Genomic DNA, 16,129 nt, shown 5'->3' with positions numbered 1-16,129 from the left:
CAGACGATGAATTCACATTAAAACTTTCTTTCTCCATATATTTTACAATTATTACAAACTAAGTTATAATATTGGTACTGGGTGTTATACCTATTCTTAGGACTCAGAATTAATTCCAGGAAACCATGTTTCACTGTCTCTTACAGATTTGAATTTGATACCTATCGCTGGGTAGGTATATAATTTCTATTAGACTTCCTACATTTATCCATTGGGTAGTGATGCTCATAAGACGAGATAGGACCAATCTTCTGTGTGACGACATATGGGACAAGATAGAAAATCTTCCAATAGAAACAAACGCACTTCTCGAGAAACGAAGAAGACATCTAATAATTTTTTTTCGAGGCTTAACAATCCCAAATATAGCCTCGCGGCCAACACTATGCATTGCGTAGTTTAGAAGTATACAATAAGGAATACACAGATGTAGGTGTTTTAATATTTCACAAAATCATACCATAATCTTGTGTGAAAATTTACGGGTAGATGATAATACAGGCAACCGGACTTTTTCATCAGAAGACTTTAGAGATATTGAATGCATGGACAATGAATCCTAATTCTCAGGGTACGTTTATACTCCAGCTTTTAATTTCCAGTTAATAATATACAAAGTTATGCATAAAAGGAAACAACTGGCCACCTTGTTTTACTCCTACTTCATTAGTGACCACACATAACAACTACATAAGACTAAGTGTGCTAAAAACTGCCTCTGAACAAGAGAACTTTCCTTCCTAACTTAGAGGGCGTGCTGTAAAATGAAAATGAAAAATGAAATGAAATCTTTGAGTTTTACGTCCCAGGGTTATCCCAGTTAGGCTAAAGGAGACCTTGATGATGAGTAATAAATGAAATGGTGGAATGAAGAAGGTGGTAGGAAAGGGGAGAACCCCGAGGAAACTCACGCACACGGTGTTTGTCCATCACAAAGTTCATTTGGCGGGGTCTGGGATCGAACCCGGGAAACCAAGCACCACGCTTTACCACTGAGCCACCGTGGCCCCAGGGCGTGTTGTAGTTGACATTAGAAACACAACTGAAACACGCCCTCTTATTACTATATTACGGGTGAAAGCTCTTCTCTGAATATCTTGCCAATGTGAATGTCGACTGAAAGCAGGAAATTCTTGTTACTATTCGGTCCAGACTCTCTTGTCTTCGTGATATAAAACGATAATCATGCCTGCTGTGCTTTATGTTGCGAAACATGGTCACTTACTTTTACCAAACAGGCACATAGAAATAATTTGAAAATGAAATCTTACATCCATCAGAGGCACGAATTGGGAGTGGTTGAAGTTCTTTAATGAGGAACTGTATAACTCATATCCTTTACCTAGCATTGTTAGGATAATCAAATCATAGAAACTCAAGTGGGAAGGTCATATAGCCAGAATAGAGGGAACCAAGAACGCGTTCAAAATTTTGACTGGAGACTAGATCGGACAAAGGATTAGCAAGTCCTAGGCGGAGATCGGGCGGTAAACCAGTGTTCGTAGCAAGGTAAATTTAGCTAAGAGAGAAAAAGTGATTTTTCAATAAATGTGAAAATTTAGGGAAATTCCTGCGCTGAGTGACTGACCAATATAAATCCTTATTTTCTTCTTTGTTCTTCAGATATAAACCAATACAATAGCAGTAATGTGTGTGAGTATGTGTGTTTAAAGTAGCATAATTTGCACCCAATGTTGATTGGGTGTATTTGTGTATATAGACTCTATATTTTTTGTTAAAAAGTGAAGAAAAAGTTAGAAATATAAGCTGAAAGTAAATAAAAAAAAACATGTTGTTTGTCCATCCTTTGAAACACTTAAATTAATCTTATTACTTAACTTCTATCATAAATATTGGACACTCAACAAACTAGGGAATATTTGATAAAAATAAAGGGGGGGGGGAAATGTGTCAGTCGAGGGAAATTTTCTTAAGGAAACCTACGAACTCTGCGGCAATATGAAGATAGATTTCGTAGAAATAGGAGTGGATTCAGTTAACTAAGAATAGAAATGAATGAAGAACTTCTGTGAAAGTAAAATTAAACTTTTGGGATTTATAAGTTATTGTATTAGCTAATTTGTTAGTTAGAGGGCGACGGTCATTTGTCCGATTCCCGGTGAGGGAACATCGAACGTGCTATAGTGGTTCAGGTTCCTTTTAAACTGTACGTCTCATTCTGTATTGCATTGATAATGGCATAAGACGTAAATGCAAATCAGTTAGTAAGATCATTGGAGAAGAAGACTAAAGCAGAAACACATGCAGATGAAATAAAATAAATCACGAACATAATCTACATAAAATCAGCTAAACCTCTAAATTTTAACTTCACACTAGACGTCTGCACGGAATTTTTAGCCCGTCTCTACCCAGCCCGTTAATTTATAATGTAAGGTCCTACCCGAGTCCGAAATATAGTTTAACATTTAGAACCGAGCTCCGCCCGAGCTCCTGTGATAATAAACTGAGCCAGAAATAAGTTCGAACTACAGAAACTTAATAATTAACGAAAAATTGTATTTTCCTTTACAATTAGAAGTTTCCTTTTCCAGTTTACTTTAAAATTTCTCCCGGGCTGGGTCGGCTATAAGCCCACGGGCTTGCAAGGAAGGGTCTACTTCACACACCAAAAGACTCACAAGGAAGGGTATTCTTGTTTCAAAAACTAACAAACAACACGGCGACTTAGTGGTGATTTGAACAGTAGAAGAAAACGATTTTGTATTTAATGTTTAACAGTCCATCAGTGTATGTTTAACTATGTTCAACCTTATGCTTTGACTTTGAAGTCGCTTTGTTATACTTGACTGAATTTAGTACCAAGCAACGAAAATAGTTCGAAAGCATCAAGGGAAACAAACATGCTGTTGTAAATCAACTAGAAAATTATTACGAAACTAAGTGGGATAGACAAAGCATGTCAATTGGTTCGATGCCATAGTGTTCGTAAACTTGAAGTTCAGGCTGCGATATATAATTTTAACCCTAAACGATCTGGGATGATTAGAAAGCTTCAAATAAAACATAGCCTATCCCATGAAACTAGAAAACCGGAAATACTCAAGAATGCTACCTTGGAACAGATAGACCCATAAGAGTGTATTTTTTCTAAATTTTATATAGAGAATACCGCAACATTCTTATATAGAGAGGGAAAATTATTTAGTTCGTCGCCTTAACAGTAATTGATAGTTTTTATTTTATTTTACTGGAACACATTGTTGATTTATTCATGTACGTATGTATAGTTATTTATTATTGTTCTAATAGTGATACACATATTCTTAACACCGGGCACATACTACATTGAAATTATTTGGGAAAAGAAGTTCACAAGTTATTAATTAATCATTCTTAAATTTAAAAAAAAAAAACTAACAGAGTTTCGATTATTAGGTTTCAGATGCCGAGATACAATCTATCGGGGGTTCAGTGACGCACAGGAAAATGGGAATTCTTAATTTTTCTCGACGTTTCATGTTCACATCACTATTGTGTTGGATAAGTACAATATTGAATAAGAATTATTACGAAACCATGGGGACAAATATTCGAGTAGGAGAGCACGGTGACTCTGTAGTACAACGTTCACCTTTTGTGTTGTGATGTCCCTGGTTCGATACCCGTCCTACTAAGTTTGTAGTGGACACCACCGTGCACGTTGGTTTTGTCGACGCACTCGCGCTTCCTTCCACATTCTCATTTGATCAATTCCTCCATCGTCATCCACTTGCATTGATCATCTATGTCCTTTTGTCTAACGAGCATAATCGTGGGACGTTAAACTGAATATTTTCACTTCATAACATTTTGGTAGGAGCTTAGTTTTAACAAGCAGATGTGCTACGTGTGAAACACCTGATGTAGTTTGATTATGTTGAAAATACATGTGTATTATGCAACCAAGATTACGTTTAGTACAGTTGGGTTGCATACGATAAAGGAACACACACACACACACACACACACACACACACATATATATATATATATATATATATATATATATATATATATATATATATATATATATATATATATATATATATATCATACTCGTATATAGGATACTTATTTTTAATTGTCCATATCTTGAGATCGGCTTATTGGATCACCTCTATCAATTGACTCAATTCTGAACAGCTGACTCTCTACACGTGGGCAAGGTTGATAGTGAACCATCAAGTAGTAAACCCTTTCTGAATTCCAGACAGAGTAAATGTACAAAGGTGTTTTGGTAAACTAGATTCCTTGAAAAAAAAGTGTTTGGACTTTACCTCCGGTATGATATATTCTTGGTTCGATACTAGGAAATATGACTTTCCGGCCTACAACGTTGTTCCTAGTTTTGTCGGAGTTATTGCTTCTCTTCCCATATTTTCATTTCATAATTTATTTTGTACTTATCCGTATTTATCAAACTCATCTCTCCTTTTCTAAAGGGTATACTGTGAGATGTAAAACTTAATATTTTCATTTAATTTTAGCAAACTAATATCCGGATTTGAACAACGGATGCACTTTTTATTTAACAAATCAATATTATACAGTTAGTATAATATCTGATTAAATTTGAACTGCAGCTTTATCATATTATATAGATACATACATAATTCAGATTTCTGAATATTAATTTCATATTCTCTGCATTATTGTTTCAATTTTGTTTTTTTCAGACATCACCAGATGGCAATACAACGACCAGTACGCTTCCATTTACTCCCAGGAAACATGATTCTGGGAAGTACTTGATATGTGAGGCTGAACAAAGTGAAATTCCTGGAAGCACGGAGCGTCTGAGTGCTAGGTGGCAACTTGAAATTCAATGTAAGTAGAATTAGATTTATTAGCTCGAGTCAGTGTTGAATTCAAAATTTGTTTTCATTTTTCTCAAAAGCACTTTGAACATCTAGAAGGTTGGGAAGTTGGAAAAAAGTATGGTAACTATCATTTCTGGATATTAAACTATTGTAAACTTCAGCGTTAAATTACAGTATATTAATATATCATTTCTTTTTCAGTTAACCCTCTGTTAACATTGTGACACATAATGTTTGTCGCAAAATATCAAATTAATACACTTGACGTTCTTACCACTTTCGTGTAATGATTATTTATCTGTCGTTTTCATATTTTGACAGTAATTCAGTAACTTGTTTCAAATAGATCTAACATAAGACATAAATTTATTGTACAACCCTTTTTCATATGAAGAAAAACTATTACTCTTAAAACCAGGAGGATATGCAGTATATTTTTTTTATCGTGAGAGAAGTTGCAATGTATCAAACGGATATTTTGAAAAAGATACTTTGATCATTTATGCAATGCTTTATTTCTAATCCCAGTTGATGTCTACAACACGCTTTTTATTAGATCATTTTTCCTTTCTACACTTTACAAGTGCTTTCTCGATTCAAGATGGAAACCTTGACTCTAAAACTAACACAAATTGCAGAATTAGAATATCAGATTTTTGTAGGTGATCACTAAACGTATGCATACTTATATTCAGTTGGAACAAAACTTCGTGACAGGTTTATTCACCTTTTGTATCTACTATATTTCCGAGAAAAATCGATGTAATGCATAGCACAGAACTCGCATTTATTGCGCGATTTCAAGTGCTCTTTTAGTTGCAGTATAGGAAAACAATTACTCGACTTTCATCATTACACATCGTTTGTACATCAAATATAAAATATCAAATGATAAATCTAAATCTCCGATGGCTCTTAACCAATTTAAAATTTTCAACGCCATCTTCCAACAAATCTTCCTGTGCCAATGTCCTTGTGTATAATGATCTGTGACGAAATCCAACGGAGATCTTGATTTCACAAACAATCGGTATCAGTTGATTCACCTTTTTTTTCTAAAACTCTCCGTACACTACTGATTCGTACAATGAAAAAATATACTGGAATATTTTGTACCGTAAACTTGCAATTTCGACAATCAAAAGGAATCTTACTTTGTTCTACAATTCCTTCCCTTACTATGCCACTATGTTGTTTTGTCTCCCAATATAAGCTAAATTGTGATTTGAATGACTTCTGTTGTTGTTCCACGTTTTTTGTTTTCATTTCAGAGTTCCTTTCAATGTCCCTCACTATGAGATTAGGCGCATTATTGTAAGAATCATGTGTGATGTAATTCAGTGGGAATGTTTGAAATTTTCATAATCAAACGACAGTTCTTGAAATCAGAACATCTGAAGAATTACTCATACCGAACATGTCCTCGTTCAATCATAGTCAATGCAAAATATGAGGTTATATCTCACTGAAACAAAGCACACTCTCAACGAAACAAAAGTCGCAGCGGCAATTCACTACAATTGATATTAGTGTAAACGAAAACACCACTACTAGTTAAATTGGAGGTTGTTTTCAATCTAAAATAATGCATATTTTTTCCAATCGCGCTAGCCATTTAGGCTCTACGCTAGTCGTACCCTCTATGTTAAGTGCAGAAATAAAGGCACGCGAAAATGGAAAGAAATCAAAATTGTTTTAAATACGTGGCTTTCAATCTCACATGGTTTAATGTTTCTAACCGCACCAGACTTTTAATCTCTACATTGCTAAGGCACCCTATGCTAAGTGAAGAAGTAAAATTGCTAGTTCAGTATGATTTTCCCTTATGCTCTTACCATATCAGTAATAAAGCATTGTTGGGAAATATTACAGGTGACCTGGGTTCCCTTATATAACAACGTGTATCTTCTTCATACTATTTTTGCGTGCCATTGCGTTTTGTTCAAACAGCTTTCGGAACTGGAAATGTTATTTCCTCGTTTAACAAACAGAGTGGCACATAATTATATATATATAATGTTCCAAACACTCGGTTAAAAAAGCTAGCAACATAACTTGAACGTAAAATAGAACATAAACGTATTACTCTCATACGCTTTCTTCCATGAAATTTAATCACTGTTCTACATGCTATAGTCCACCAATGCACCATCTAAATCGATACATGCCTGGAGATGAAGAGCAACGTTGTCACATGGAGCGTGACAGATCCGTACTGGTATCCTGTGGGACTCTTTCTGTGATATAGCTTCATATAATTCGTTCAAATTGTGTATGTGTATGCAATGTATATACACTTTGTTTTATAAAGTACTCTATATGAAAAAGCCAGGTGGTGTTAAATCGAGAGATTCTGCTGGCCAATCCACAAACCGACGTCTACCAATCCATCTGTTTAGCCATTCTTGCATTGGTGCTCCATCTTCTTATTCCAGTGATCGTTGTTCCCAATTCGAGGCTACACAGTGTTGTCATATCCAAAACTTTTTGGCCAGACTTTCAAATACTACAGTCAGTCAAACACAATATACATAATTATTTGCCATCCTGTAGAGTACCTTCCACTGTGGACCTCAAATGGTTTTGTGGATAGAAAAACTCCACCATGTAAGATTAAAACCCAGATATTTCAATAATTTTCCTCATTTTCCATTTTTCATATCTACTCAAAATAGGATTAGCCTCGTACTTTTCGAAACACCTGGTATTTTTTTATACAACAAAGTTGTGAATGCGATTACTCGACGCTGGTTTTAGGAGAAAGTGTTTTGTGAAATGGGAAGGCGTATCATCTATTCTCATTTACCATTACCTTCTTATATGTAAAGTTATAAAATCTGAATTACATGCTCTGAATTTTCGACATCTCTGGATAAGATTGCTAATGTAAGAAATACGTAGTCCAATTAAATTTACCTAATCTATTTTTAACTGTAACTAATAAAGCGAAGCAGCTGTGCACCCGAAGGGAGATATAGAACATTTGTGAATAGAATCTACTTTTTTACTGCCCGGACGTAGTAGCTGGGAGAGAATATATGAATTAGCAAATGTACTGAACGTTTGCCCAAATTTTTTAGCAAGCAAATAACAGACAGTTCACTAATTCATAAAGACTCACCAAACTATAGTGTTACTTAAATGAAAATCATGATGTATTCGTTATGGTAATAATGTACATCATCTCCGATTTCAAGACATAAAATTAAAGGTAAACAGTAGTTGCACTTATGTTGATTGTTTTCCTTAGTTCAGGTTGAGTAGTGTACGACAAACTTTATCAGAAGCAAAATACTGTAGCAAGTAGCAGTTGTTTTGCAAAGTCTTCATGCCATGCCTAACAAAGAGCCAAATTTGTGGAAGTATGGAAAAAAATAACAGAAAGACAATAACTTCACCTAAATGCACTTGTGTATTTGATTTAAGTTACCAGGCCAGATACATTAGCACTGTATCCGGTTACATGTGGATGTTTTTAAATTTCAAAGTGGAATGCAACTCAAAGGCTCTGAACTTTAATCACAGGAATGCGTATTGTGCGAACGATATATATTATGGTAAATTTAGTGTTATTATTTCTACCATTATTCCTTCCTTTACTTGGCCACTTTCCAAACTTTCTACCTTAATGGTATGTTTCATCAGAAATTTTATGTATTGCCCAAATTTAAGCTTCGTAACTTAATTAGTTTGGCTTAAGTGCTGATCAGTCACTCAGTCAGTCAGGACTTTATATATATATATATATATATAGTTGGAAAACAATTAATGTACAGTTTCCAGGACAAAACATGTCAACTGTTTGAAATGAATTTTTCAACATTGTAACTTGCTTCAAGATAACCTTTCCAGTTATGAAAATTTTTCGATTCATGAGAACATACTCCACTTATTCGTACATCGTTGTTTAGCCGTGATGTGAGGTGGAAAATTTCCTTCTACATTTTTCCGGAAAATTTTCCGTTCTAAACAAATATCAGTGATGAAGTAACAATTCCTCAGTAATCACAAAATTGATTGAATTCATGTACGGAAATGTTAAAAGGTAAAAGATTGTCTAAAGAATCTGAAAATTGTCATATCTCAGATAATTTTCAGTATTATGTAGTAACAAATGAAATAATTTTTCATGAATTGAAAAATTGTCTGTCCTGTATGGAAAAATTGAAAAACTCTCTATGAGTCGGAAAACTTTCATTATTTTGAAGCAAAAAGCAAAACAACTTTTTGTGAATCGGAAAATTTTATTGCTCTGTAGAAACAAGTGAAAGGAATTTTCATAGATCGGAAAATTTTCATTGCGATGTAGAAACAAGTGGAAAAAAGAAACTTTTCGACAATTTTGGATATTATGTGTAGTGATGTTAGGTGGAAAATTTTCCACTGTATTTAACTGCACATTGAGCTATAAAATTCAATTCCTGTAGAGGAAAATTAGACAGCATCAAATTATAATTTTTCAATTAGCTTTCGGAAACCAGAAAATTTTCTAATAATTCAAGTTGGGAAGTAAAAATTTACACAGTGTTTCTCTCTCTCTCTCTCTCTCTCTCTCTCTCTCTCTTTCTCTCTCTCTCTCTCTCTGTGTGTGTGTGTGTGTGTTTGTGTGTGTAAAGTACAGGGAACATACATTGAGCTCGTAGAGAGCAGATATCCCTTTCCAATATTTAAAATGCAACAAGAAATCGAAAAGAAACCTTTATGAATGTATCAATTATTTCAAAAACAGAAAATTCCATTATTTCTTCACATATAGGCCTGCCTATGTAATGAAATAACATAAAAGTACTTTATGAATATTATTTTTGTAACAGAAAATAAGAAGAAATGTTTTGATTTTATTGAGTTTAACACTCATAAATCATAATTTCAATATTGGAATTTTGTATAATCAACATCTTAGAGCAGATATTTGTATTGTAAAACAACCATTATTATATATAAAAATGTATTAGAAATAATGACGATTCAATAGAACAAGTACATATATATAAGAAATATGACTTTTATTTTGTAAATAAAATTACTTGTTGCTTTTAGAACGCAGCGCGAATAGTGAAGCTTTTTACGTTTAATATTTTACTGGAAAAACAACTACACAAATCTGCTTGATTATTAGTTATATTTAACTTTCTCTTCTGAATGAATATATGAATAAATAAATGTTTATTTCCAAAAAATGATCAGTATTTGTTTTCATGAGTTACTCAAACTCCAATTTTGGGTAGTCAAAAATTTACAGTAGGCACTTTATATTATCTCTACTTATTTAGAAAAGTTGCAGTATAATAATCTAGAAAAGTAGTAAAGCTATGAGAAAACTTCGTCTTACGCGTATTAAGCTGACTAAATATAATTTTGTGAGATCAAAGATGGATTCTGAGGGAAGAACGCATTTAAGTTTTTGAAACAGTTTTGAAGAAATGACGAAGTGCTAGATTTTAACTTCGTGTAACTTTTCAAAACAATATTTATTACCAATAAATTTTACGGGTAAACAACGATATAGGAATAAGTAGAGTATGTTTTTATGAATCGGAAAATATTAATCAATTTTAATAAATTTAAATGTTAAATAGTAGAATGAGATATTTGTACTCTACGAACTCGATGTATGTTCCAGCACTTTACACACAAACACACACAGACACACACTCACACACACACAGAGATAGAGGGGAGGAAGAGTTGAATTGAGTTAATTTTAAGTTTAACGTCCCTTTCAGCAGCGAGGCTATATGAGACGGGACCAACTGATTAACGTGGAATTCCAACTATATTAGCTCCCGCCGGGAATCGAAGCCAGGTCTCCCATGTCAAAGGCGCGTATGCTAACCGCTTATTAACGAAGGAGCTCGCATAGAGAGAGAGACAGAGAGACTATGTAAATTTTTATTTCCCAACTTGAAATAATAGAAAATTTTCCGGTTCCCGAAAGTTTTTGGAAAATTATAATTTATTGCTGACTTACTTTCCTCTACAGAAATTCAATTTTGTATCTCAATATGCAGTTAAATGTAGTGGAAAAGTTTCCACCTAATATCACTATACACAATATCCAAAACTGTCGCGCTTATGAAAAGTTTTTTTTTTTTTTTCACTTGTTTCTACATCGTAATGAACATTTTCCGATCTATGAAATTTCCATTCACTTGTTCCTACAGAGCAATAGAACTTTCTGATCTAGGAAAAGTTGTTTCATTTTTGCTTCAAAACGATGTAAATTTTCCGACTCATAAAGAGTTTTTTTGAAGTTTTCCATAGAAGACAGAAAATATTTCGATTCATGAGAAATTGTTTTACTTGTTCCTACATATAAGTTGTACTGAATATTGTTTGAGCCATGAAAATTTTCAGATACTTTAAACGATCTTTTACTTTATAACATTTCCGTACATGAATTCAATCAATTTTATTATTACTGAGGAATTGTTACTTGATTGCTGATATTTTTAGAACGGAAAATTTCCCACCTCACATCACTGGCTTTAACCTGGTTAGTATTCGCTGAATACAGATGAAGCATGTAATCCCTGGAACGTTAGATAACCCACATGACTTTGTGTAATATTTGGTTGCAGACCACAAGGCAATATGTTTTATATGCACTCGACTTTTCTTTCTTAATCATTTCTTATGAAACTTAACTTTTCTTGTCCCATAAAGGGCATTTTTCTATTAGTATTTACAAAAAACAAAAATGCTTGGTTTTATAGAGATAAATAGAGTATGAAGTTAGGAGAACTTGAGACAATGGTATTCTCCATCACTTTAGACACAACATCAGAAATATGTCAAGTGAAGTAGTTAAAAGCTAACCCGGTGTGTAAACTAGAATATTTTCAGTCTTAGATTTACTGACAAAGCTGTCATTCAGTTTGCGAACTCTAATATTAGGCAATAAATGTAATTCCTTAAGCCTACGAATCAATTGTGTACTCAAGATCTCTCTACAACATAGACAACATAGTTGAAAAGAATGTAGCAAAATCATATGTATTTGTTCAAGAGTTTCTTAACACAACGGACGCTTTCTCAAGAGCGAGAATTTCAATTCAAATACACAATTAAAGGAAAAGGAAAAAAGATAGGAAGTGATCAAAGAAATCTACCAACAAAGGTTTTTAATTTCACCCTTGAAGCAGATTTACACGATCTTTATCGTCTTTTTCTTGCATCATTCCCCTTGCCTCCACCTACACTTCTTCGTTTTCTTCGTTTTTCCTCCCACTCCTGTCCCTTATATAGAAGAGTTTGTCTCGTAGCTTCTCCGCATTTGGCATTTGTCTGAATTCGATATTTCTATCTCGCCTCGCTTAACCAAAGTTTTAACCCCCAGATTCGTTTCCATTTTCCACGATTTTATCCCTCCCCGTTTTTTCTATTTCTCTCTCTCTCTCTCTCTCTCTCTCTTTCTTTTTCTCACGTTTTTCTCTCTGTTTCTGTCTTTATCTCACTTTTTTCTTCTTCTCTCTTTCGTTTCGTTCCTCCCCTGGTTCTCTTTCAAGATTTATTCCGCAATCTTCGAAGTGGAGAAACGGACATGCTCACTTCTCCCTTCATTTTCTTTCTTGGTTCCCCAAACGCTATTCTCCTCCCTCTCGCCCTTATTACACCCCTTCCCTTCTCCTTTTGTGCCTCTTTTCACCTCTCTCTCTCTTTCTCTTTGTCTACTTTTGGCACTCAGCACTGTCCTCAGCAAGGAACAAGGTCAAATGATTTATTGTACAGCATTTGAAGCGATTCTCGAGAGTAGAGGAAATATTAATATCATCCGGTTGCACAGTAGAAGAAGAAGATGAATAAACGAAAGAAAAAACATTTCTCATATATATATATATATATATATATATATATATATATATATATATATATATATATATATATATATATATATATTAGTTCTTTTCTGTATTGTTGCTCTGATGCTTCTATATTGGAGTAACAGAAGAAATGAAACTACTAATACTGCTTGTGTCGCTGTTCGTGTTCCCGAATCATTTCTCTTTTGTCTTTCAGGTGTTATATTTGCTACAAATCAATCTAGTTGTTTCTTCGCCATCTTTTTTCTTCATCATGTTTTCAGTAACGAAAATAGAATTCACTCCAAATCTCCTCACATTATATTTATTTGCTTATTCATTAATTCCTTTTCTCCTCTTTCCAGGAAAATAATTACTAGTCATTGATAACTGTGATCTACAGACACAGACATGCTTTCATATCATTGACTTTGAGGTAATCACTTATCTATGACAGTCCACTACGGTTCCACTGTCGGTTCTGTTCTATATGGGTACAAACACTCTTCATTATTAATGGGTAGTGCACTTTCCACCTCTCCACTGGTCGGTGTAAAAGGGTTATTTTACTCGCTTTCCACCTATTGGAATGGTGTTCAGAGACTATGTGAGGTGATGTGCACACTAACGAGGTGGCATTTAAGAAATCTAAAGCCACACTATTCCATTGATTTGGCATCAGGACTATTTACTGAGATATTAGTGAAGGGAATAGTTCAAACTCAGGTCCTAACTTCTATTGATTATTATATTGCCAGTTAAGACTTGCCTGTAAGAGTGGACACTTTCTTTTGATACGTTCTATTTGGTTAATGTCAGCTCTATACAATGTCAGCTCTATACAGCTTTGTTGTTGCAAATATTCGTCTGAATATGTTTCTCATAAAGATCAGTATTGGGTCTCACTCTACTGGTACTGCAATGTAACTATATTTTCCTATGTAACAAAATCCAACCACAACCATGAAACCATGTGAATACTTTCTGCGTACTGATGAATTAAGATGTTTTGTCCTTTTGCATTACAATTTTGTACGTAATTATTCAAACTTTTTCACAATCGGTTACATAATCATCTTTACTTTTCGTTTACATTGATTACTCAGTTCCACCACTTTTCCACCAGCTTTTTATGTAGTTGATTGTACGATACTCAACATAGTTGTATTTCAACGCATTTACATTTCTTTTATGGATTACCTTCAGACATAACATTTTGTAAATTATGCGATGAACAGTTTGTTGGGACACGCAGAACGAGTGGCTAATTCACAGTGTTTCTGAATTCTCCAAGACTATCAGTGTTTTAGTTCTAGGCAACACAAGTGGTACGAGATTCAGAGGCCCCCTTTCTGAAGTGGTATATTCGGTGATACAAAGCGCGTTGACGATCGGATTTCCTATCACCGTGTTATGGCATTCCTTGTACTATCTAACAGCAAATTTATATAGTTCAGAAAGTTTTACATCGTTGCGTACTCAGGATCGATTAACTTTTGAAGCCAACAACACGAGTACTTCATGACTGTCTCAGTGCTACAGCTTTCATATTTCTGTGCTACACGTCCGATGTACATCGTTTTTAAATTTCGTCTATTTGGAGGCCTATCATCTTCTGTAGTTGGATTGAACCCCATATGGGCATACGCTATTTCAGCAATTCAATCGTACATATTTACGGTATAATTTGACTTCAAACAAGAACGTTAACTGGGAAAATTTATTATTAACTTGTCATTGTTGTTGTGATTATGTTGTGAGTGCACTAATTCCTTGATTTTGAAACTACGCAAGACGTTATATGCAGAATTCCTCCGATCATGCAGATTTTTTCTTCCTAGTGATGACGCCGTTACGCTGTGCGATTCTTTACAGTATAATTTAGGCAAGAATTTAGACAGTGAAAAATTAAGTAACGAGTTCGTTGATGAAGGTAATATTTCAATTGAAAGTAGAACACAAAAATAAGTCAAAAACAGTAATAAATAGCAACATGCTACTTCCTGCAATCAATTAAGTGGCCTCAACACTGCGAAATTAAAATACCGTTAATTTTACAGTAATTATGTGATATCTTCAAATAGATAAAAGATAATCGAAAAGAACAAGACCTCCCTATACAATATTATTTTACGTGAGATACCGTTATCACGACTTACCTATCTGCTTTCGATTTCCAGCCATTTCGAATATCGGCATTAATTTTCGCGTTTCTAAATAACTGCAAACGAAAAACTACTAGGTGACTAGTAATAACGGTACCTCATGCAAAATAACATTGTCTAGGGATGTCTTGTTCCACTTATCGATTATCTTTCACCTATTTGAAGATATCACATAATTACTGTAAAATTAGTGGTATTTTAATTTCGCAGTGATAGGGACTTTTAAGCATTTCAAGAATACATTTTATTTCTTAACACTTAATTTATTACTGAAGCTTTAAGTGGGGCAAATATAACTTCCGGTTTCAACATTATTCTACATAGAGCAAAAAGCAAAATAAACATAGCGAAATACACTTCGTTTCATTTGGAGTAGATTTAGCGTTCTTAACACTTTATTCAAACCGAACGCGACATGAATCACATATTTCCGGTTTAAGCGTTGATCGCTACTCAGTAAATACTAGAACAGATACTGAAAAAGGGTTTTCTGTAATCAATTAAGCATCCCAAAAATATAGTCCGTCTCAATTCTAAACTCCCTATTAAAACCAGAAGTCACAGAAATAACTTATTTCCGGTTTAAACGTTCACCTGTACTGAGTAAACACGTAATACAGAGTAAAGAATGTTTTTCTGCAATCAATCATACATCAAAAGAATATAGTCTGACTTAATTCTAATCTCTCTGCTTAAACCAGAAGTGACAGGAAAATACTACGACATTCAGTTTCAATATTAATTGAAGAACTATCATGCCAAATAAACCAAACTTCTTTACGTGGTGCACAGGTGGCGCTGCTACTTATTTGTATGGATCAAATGGACTCAATGATAATTGATCTCAAGACTTACAAACGCAACTGCGCTCCGTGTGATATCCAACGATCATCAACCTATTAACATATATTAGCTGGTACGATCAATCTTTTATCTACTGGAGCTCCTCCGTGGCTAAGCGGTTAGCATACGCGCCTTTGGCGCGGGAGACCCGGGTTCGATTCCCGCGGGAGCTCATGTGGTTCGGATTCCACGTTAATCAGTAGGTCCACGTCTCATATAGCCTCGCTGCTGAACGGGACGTAAAACTCAAAGTCACTCACTCACTCACTTTTATCTACTGGTGTAGTGGGCCTTTTACACTAATTTGTGATCACCATTCTTCTAACATATGAAGTCCCCCCTTTTAAAGATACGTCATCTTGCCTAAATTCATTTCTGGGCGCGGTGGCTCAGTGGTAGAGCGTTCACCTCCGGTGTTTGGAGTCCCTGGTTCGATCCCAGCTCGCACCGTGTGGACTTTGTGGTGGAGAAACATCGTGCTCGTGGGTTTTCTTGG

The 16,129-nt window shown here is 34.5% G+C and overlaps 1 protein-coding gene across 1 annotated transcript in view; it reads left to right on the top strand.

The window, feature by feature from the left end:
* The window catches only part of side-VII (sidestep VII transmembrane protein), a gene marked incomplete in the record, with an annotated part of 1,416,899 nt that overhangs the window by 1,097,604 nt on the left and 303,166 nt on the right, over positions 1-16,129 (top strand). The window contains 1 exon segment of the mRNA XM_081730413.1: positions 4,680-4,830. Coding sequence (XP_081586539.1) covers positions 4,680-4,830 — 151 coding nt within the window.

Source organism: Thermobia domestica, chromosome 11, assembly GCF_964235325.1.
Source record: "Thermobia domestica chromosome 11, izTheDome1.hap1.1, whole genome shotgun sequence".
Lineage (NCBI taxonomy): Eukaryota > Metazoa > Arthropoda > Insecta > Zygentoma > Lepismatidae > Thermobia > Thermobia domestica.
The sequence above is the reverse complement of the archived record's forward strand: the minus strand, read 5'-3'. Positions and strand labels throughout refer to the sequence as shown.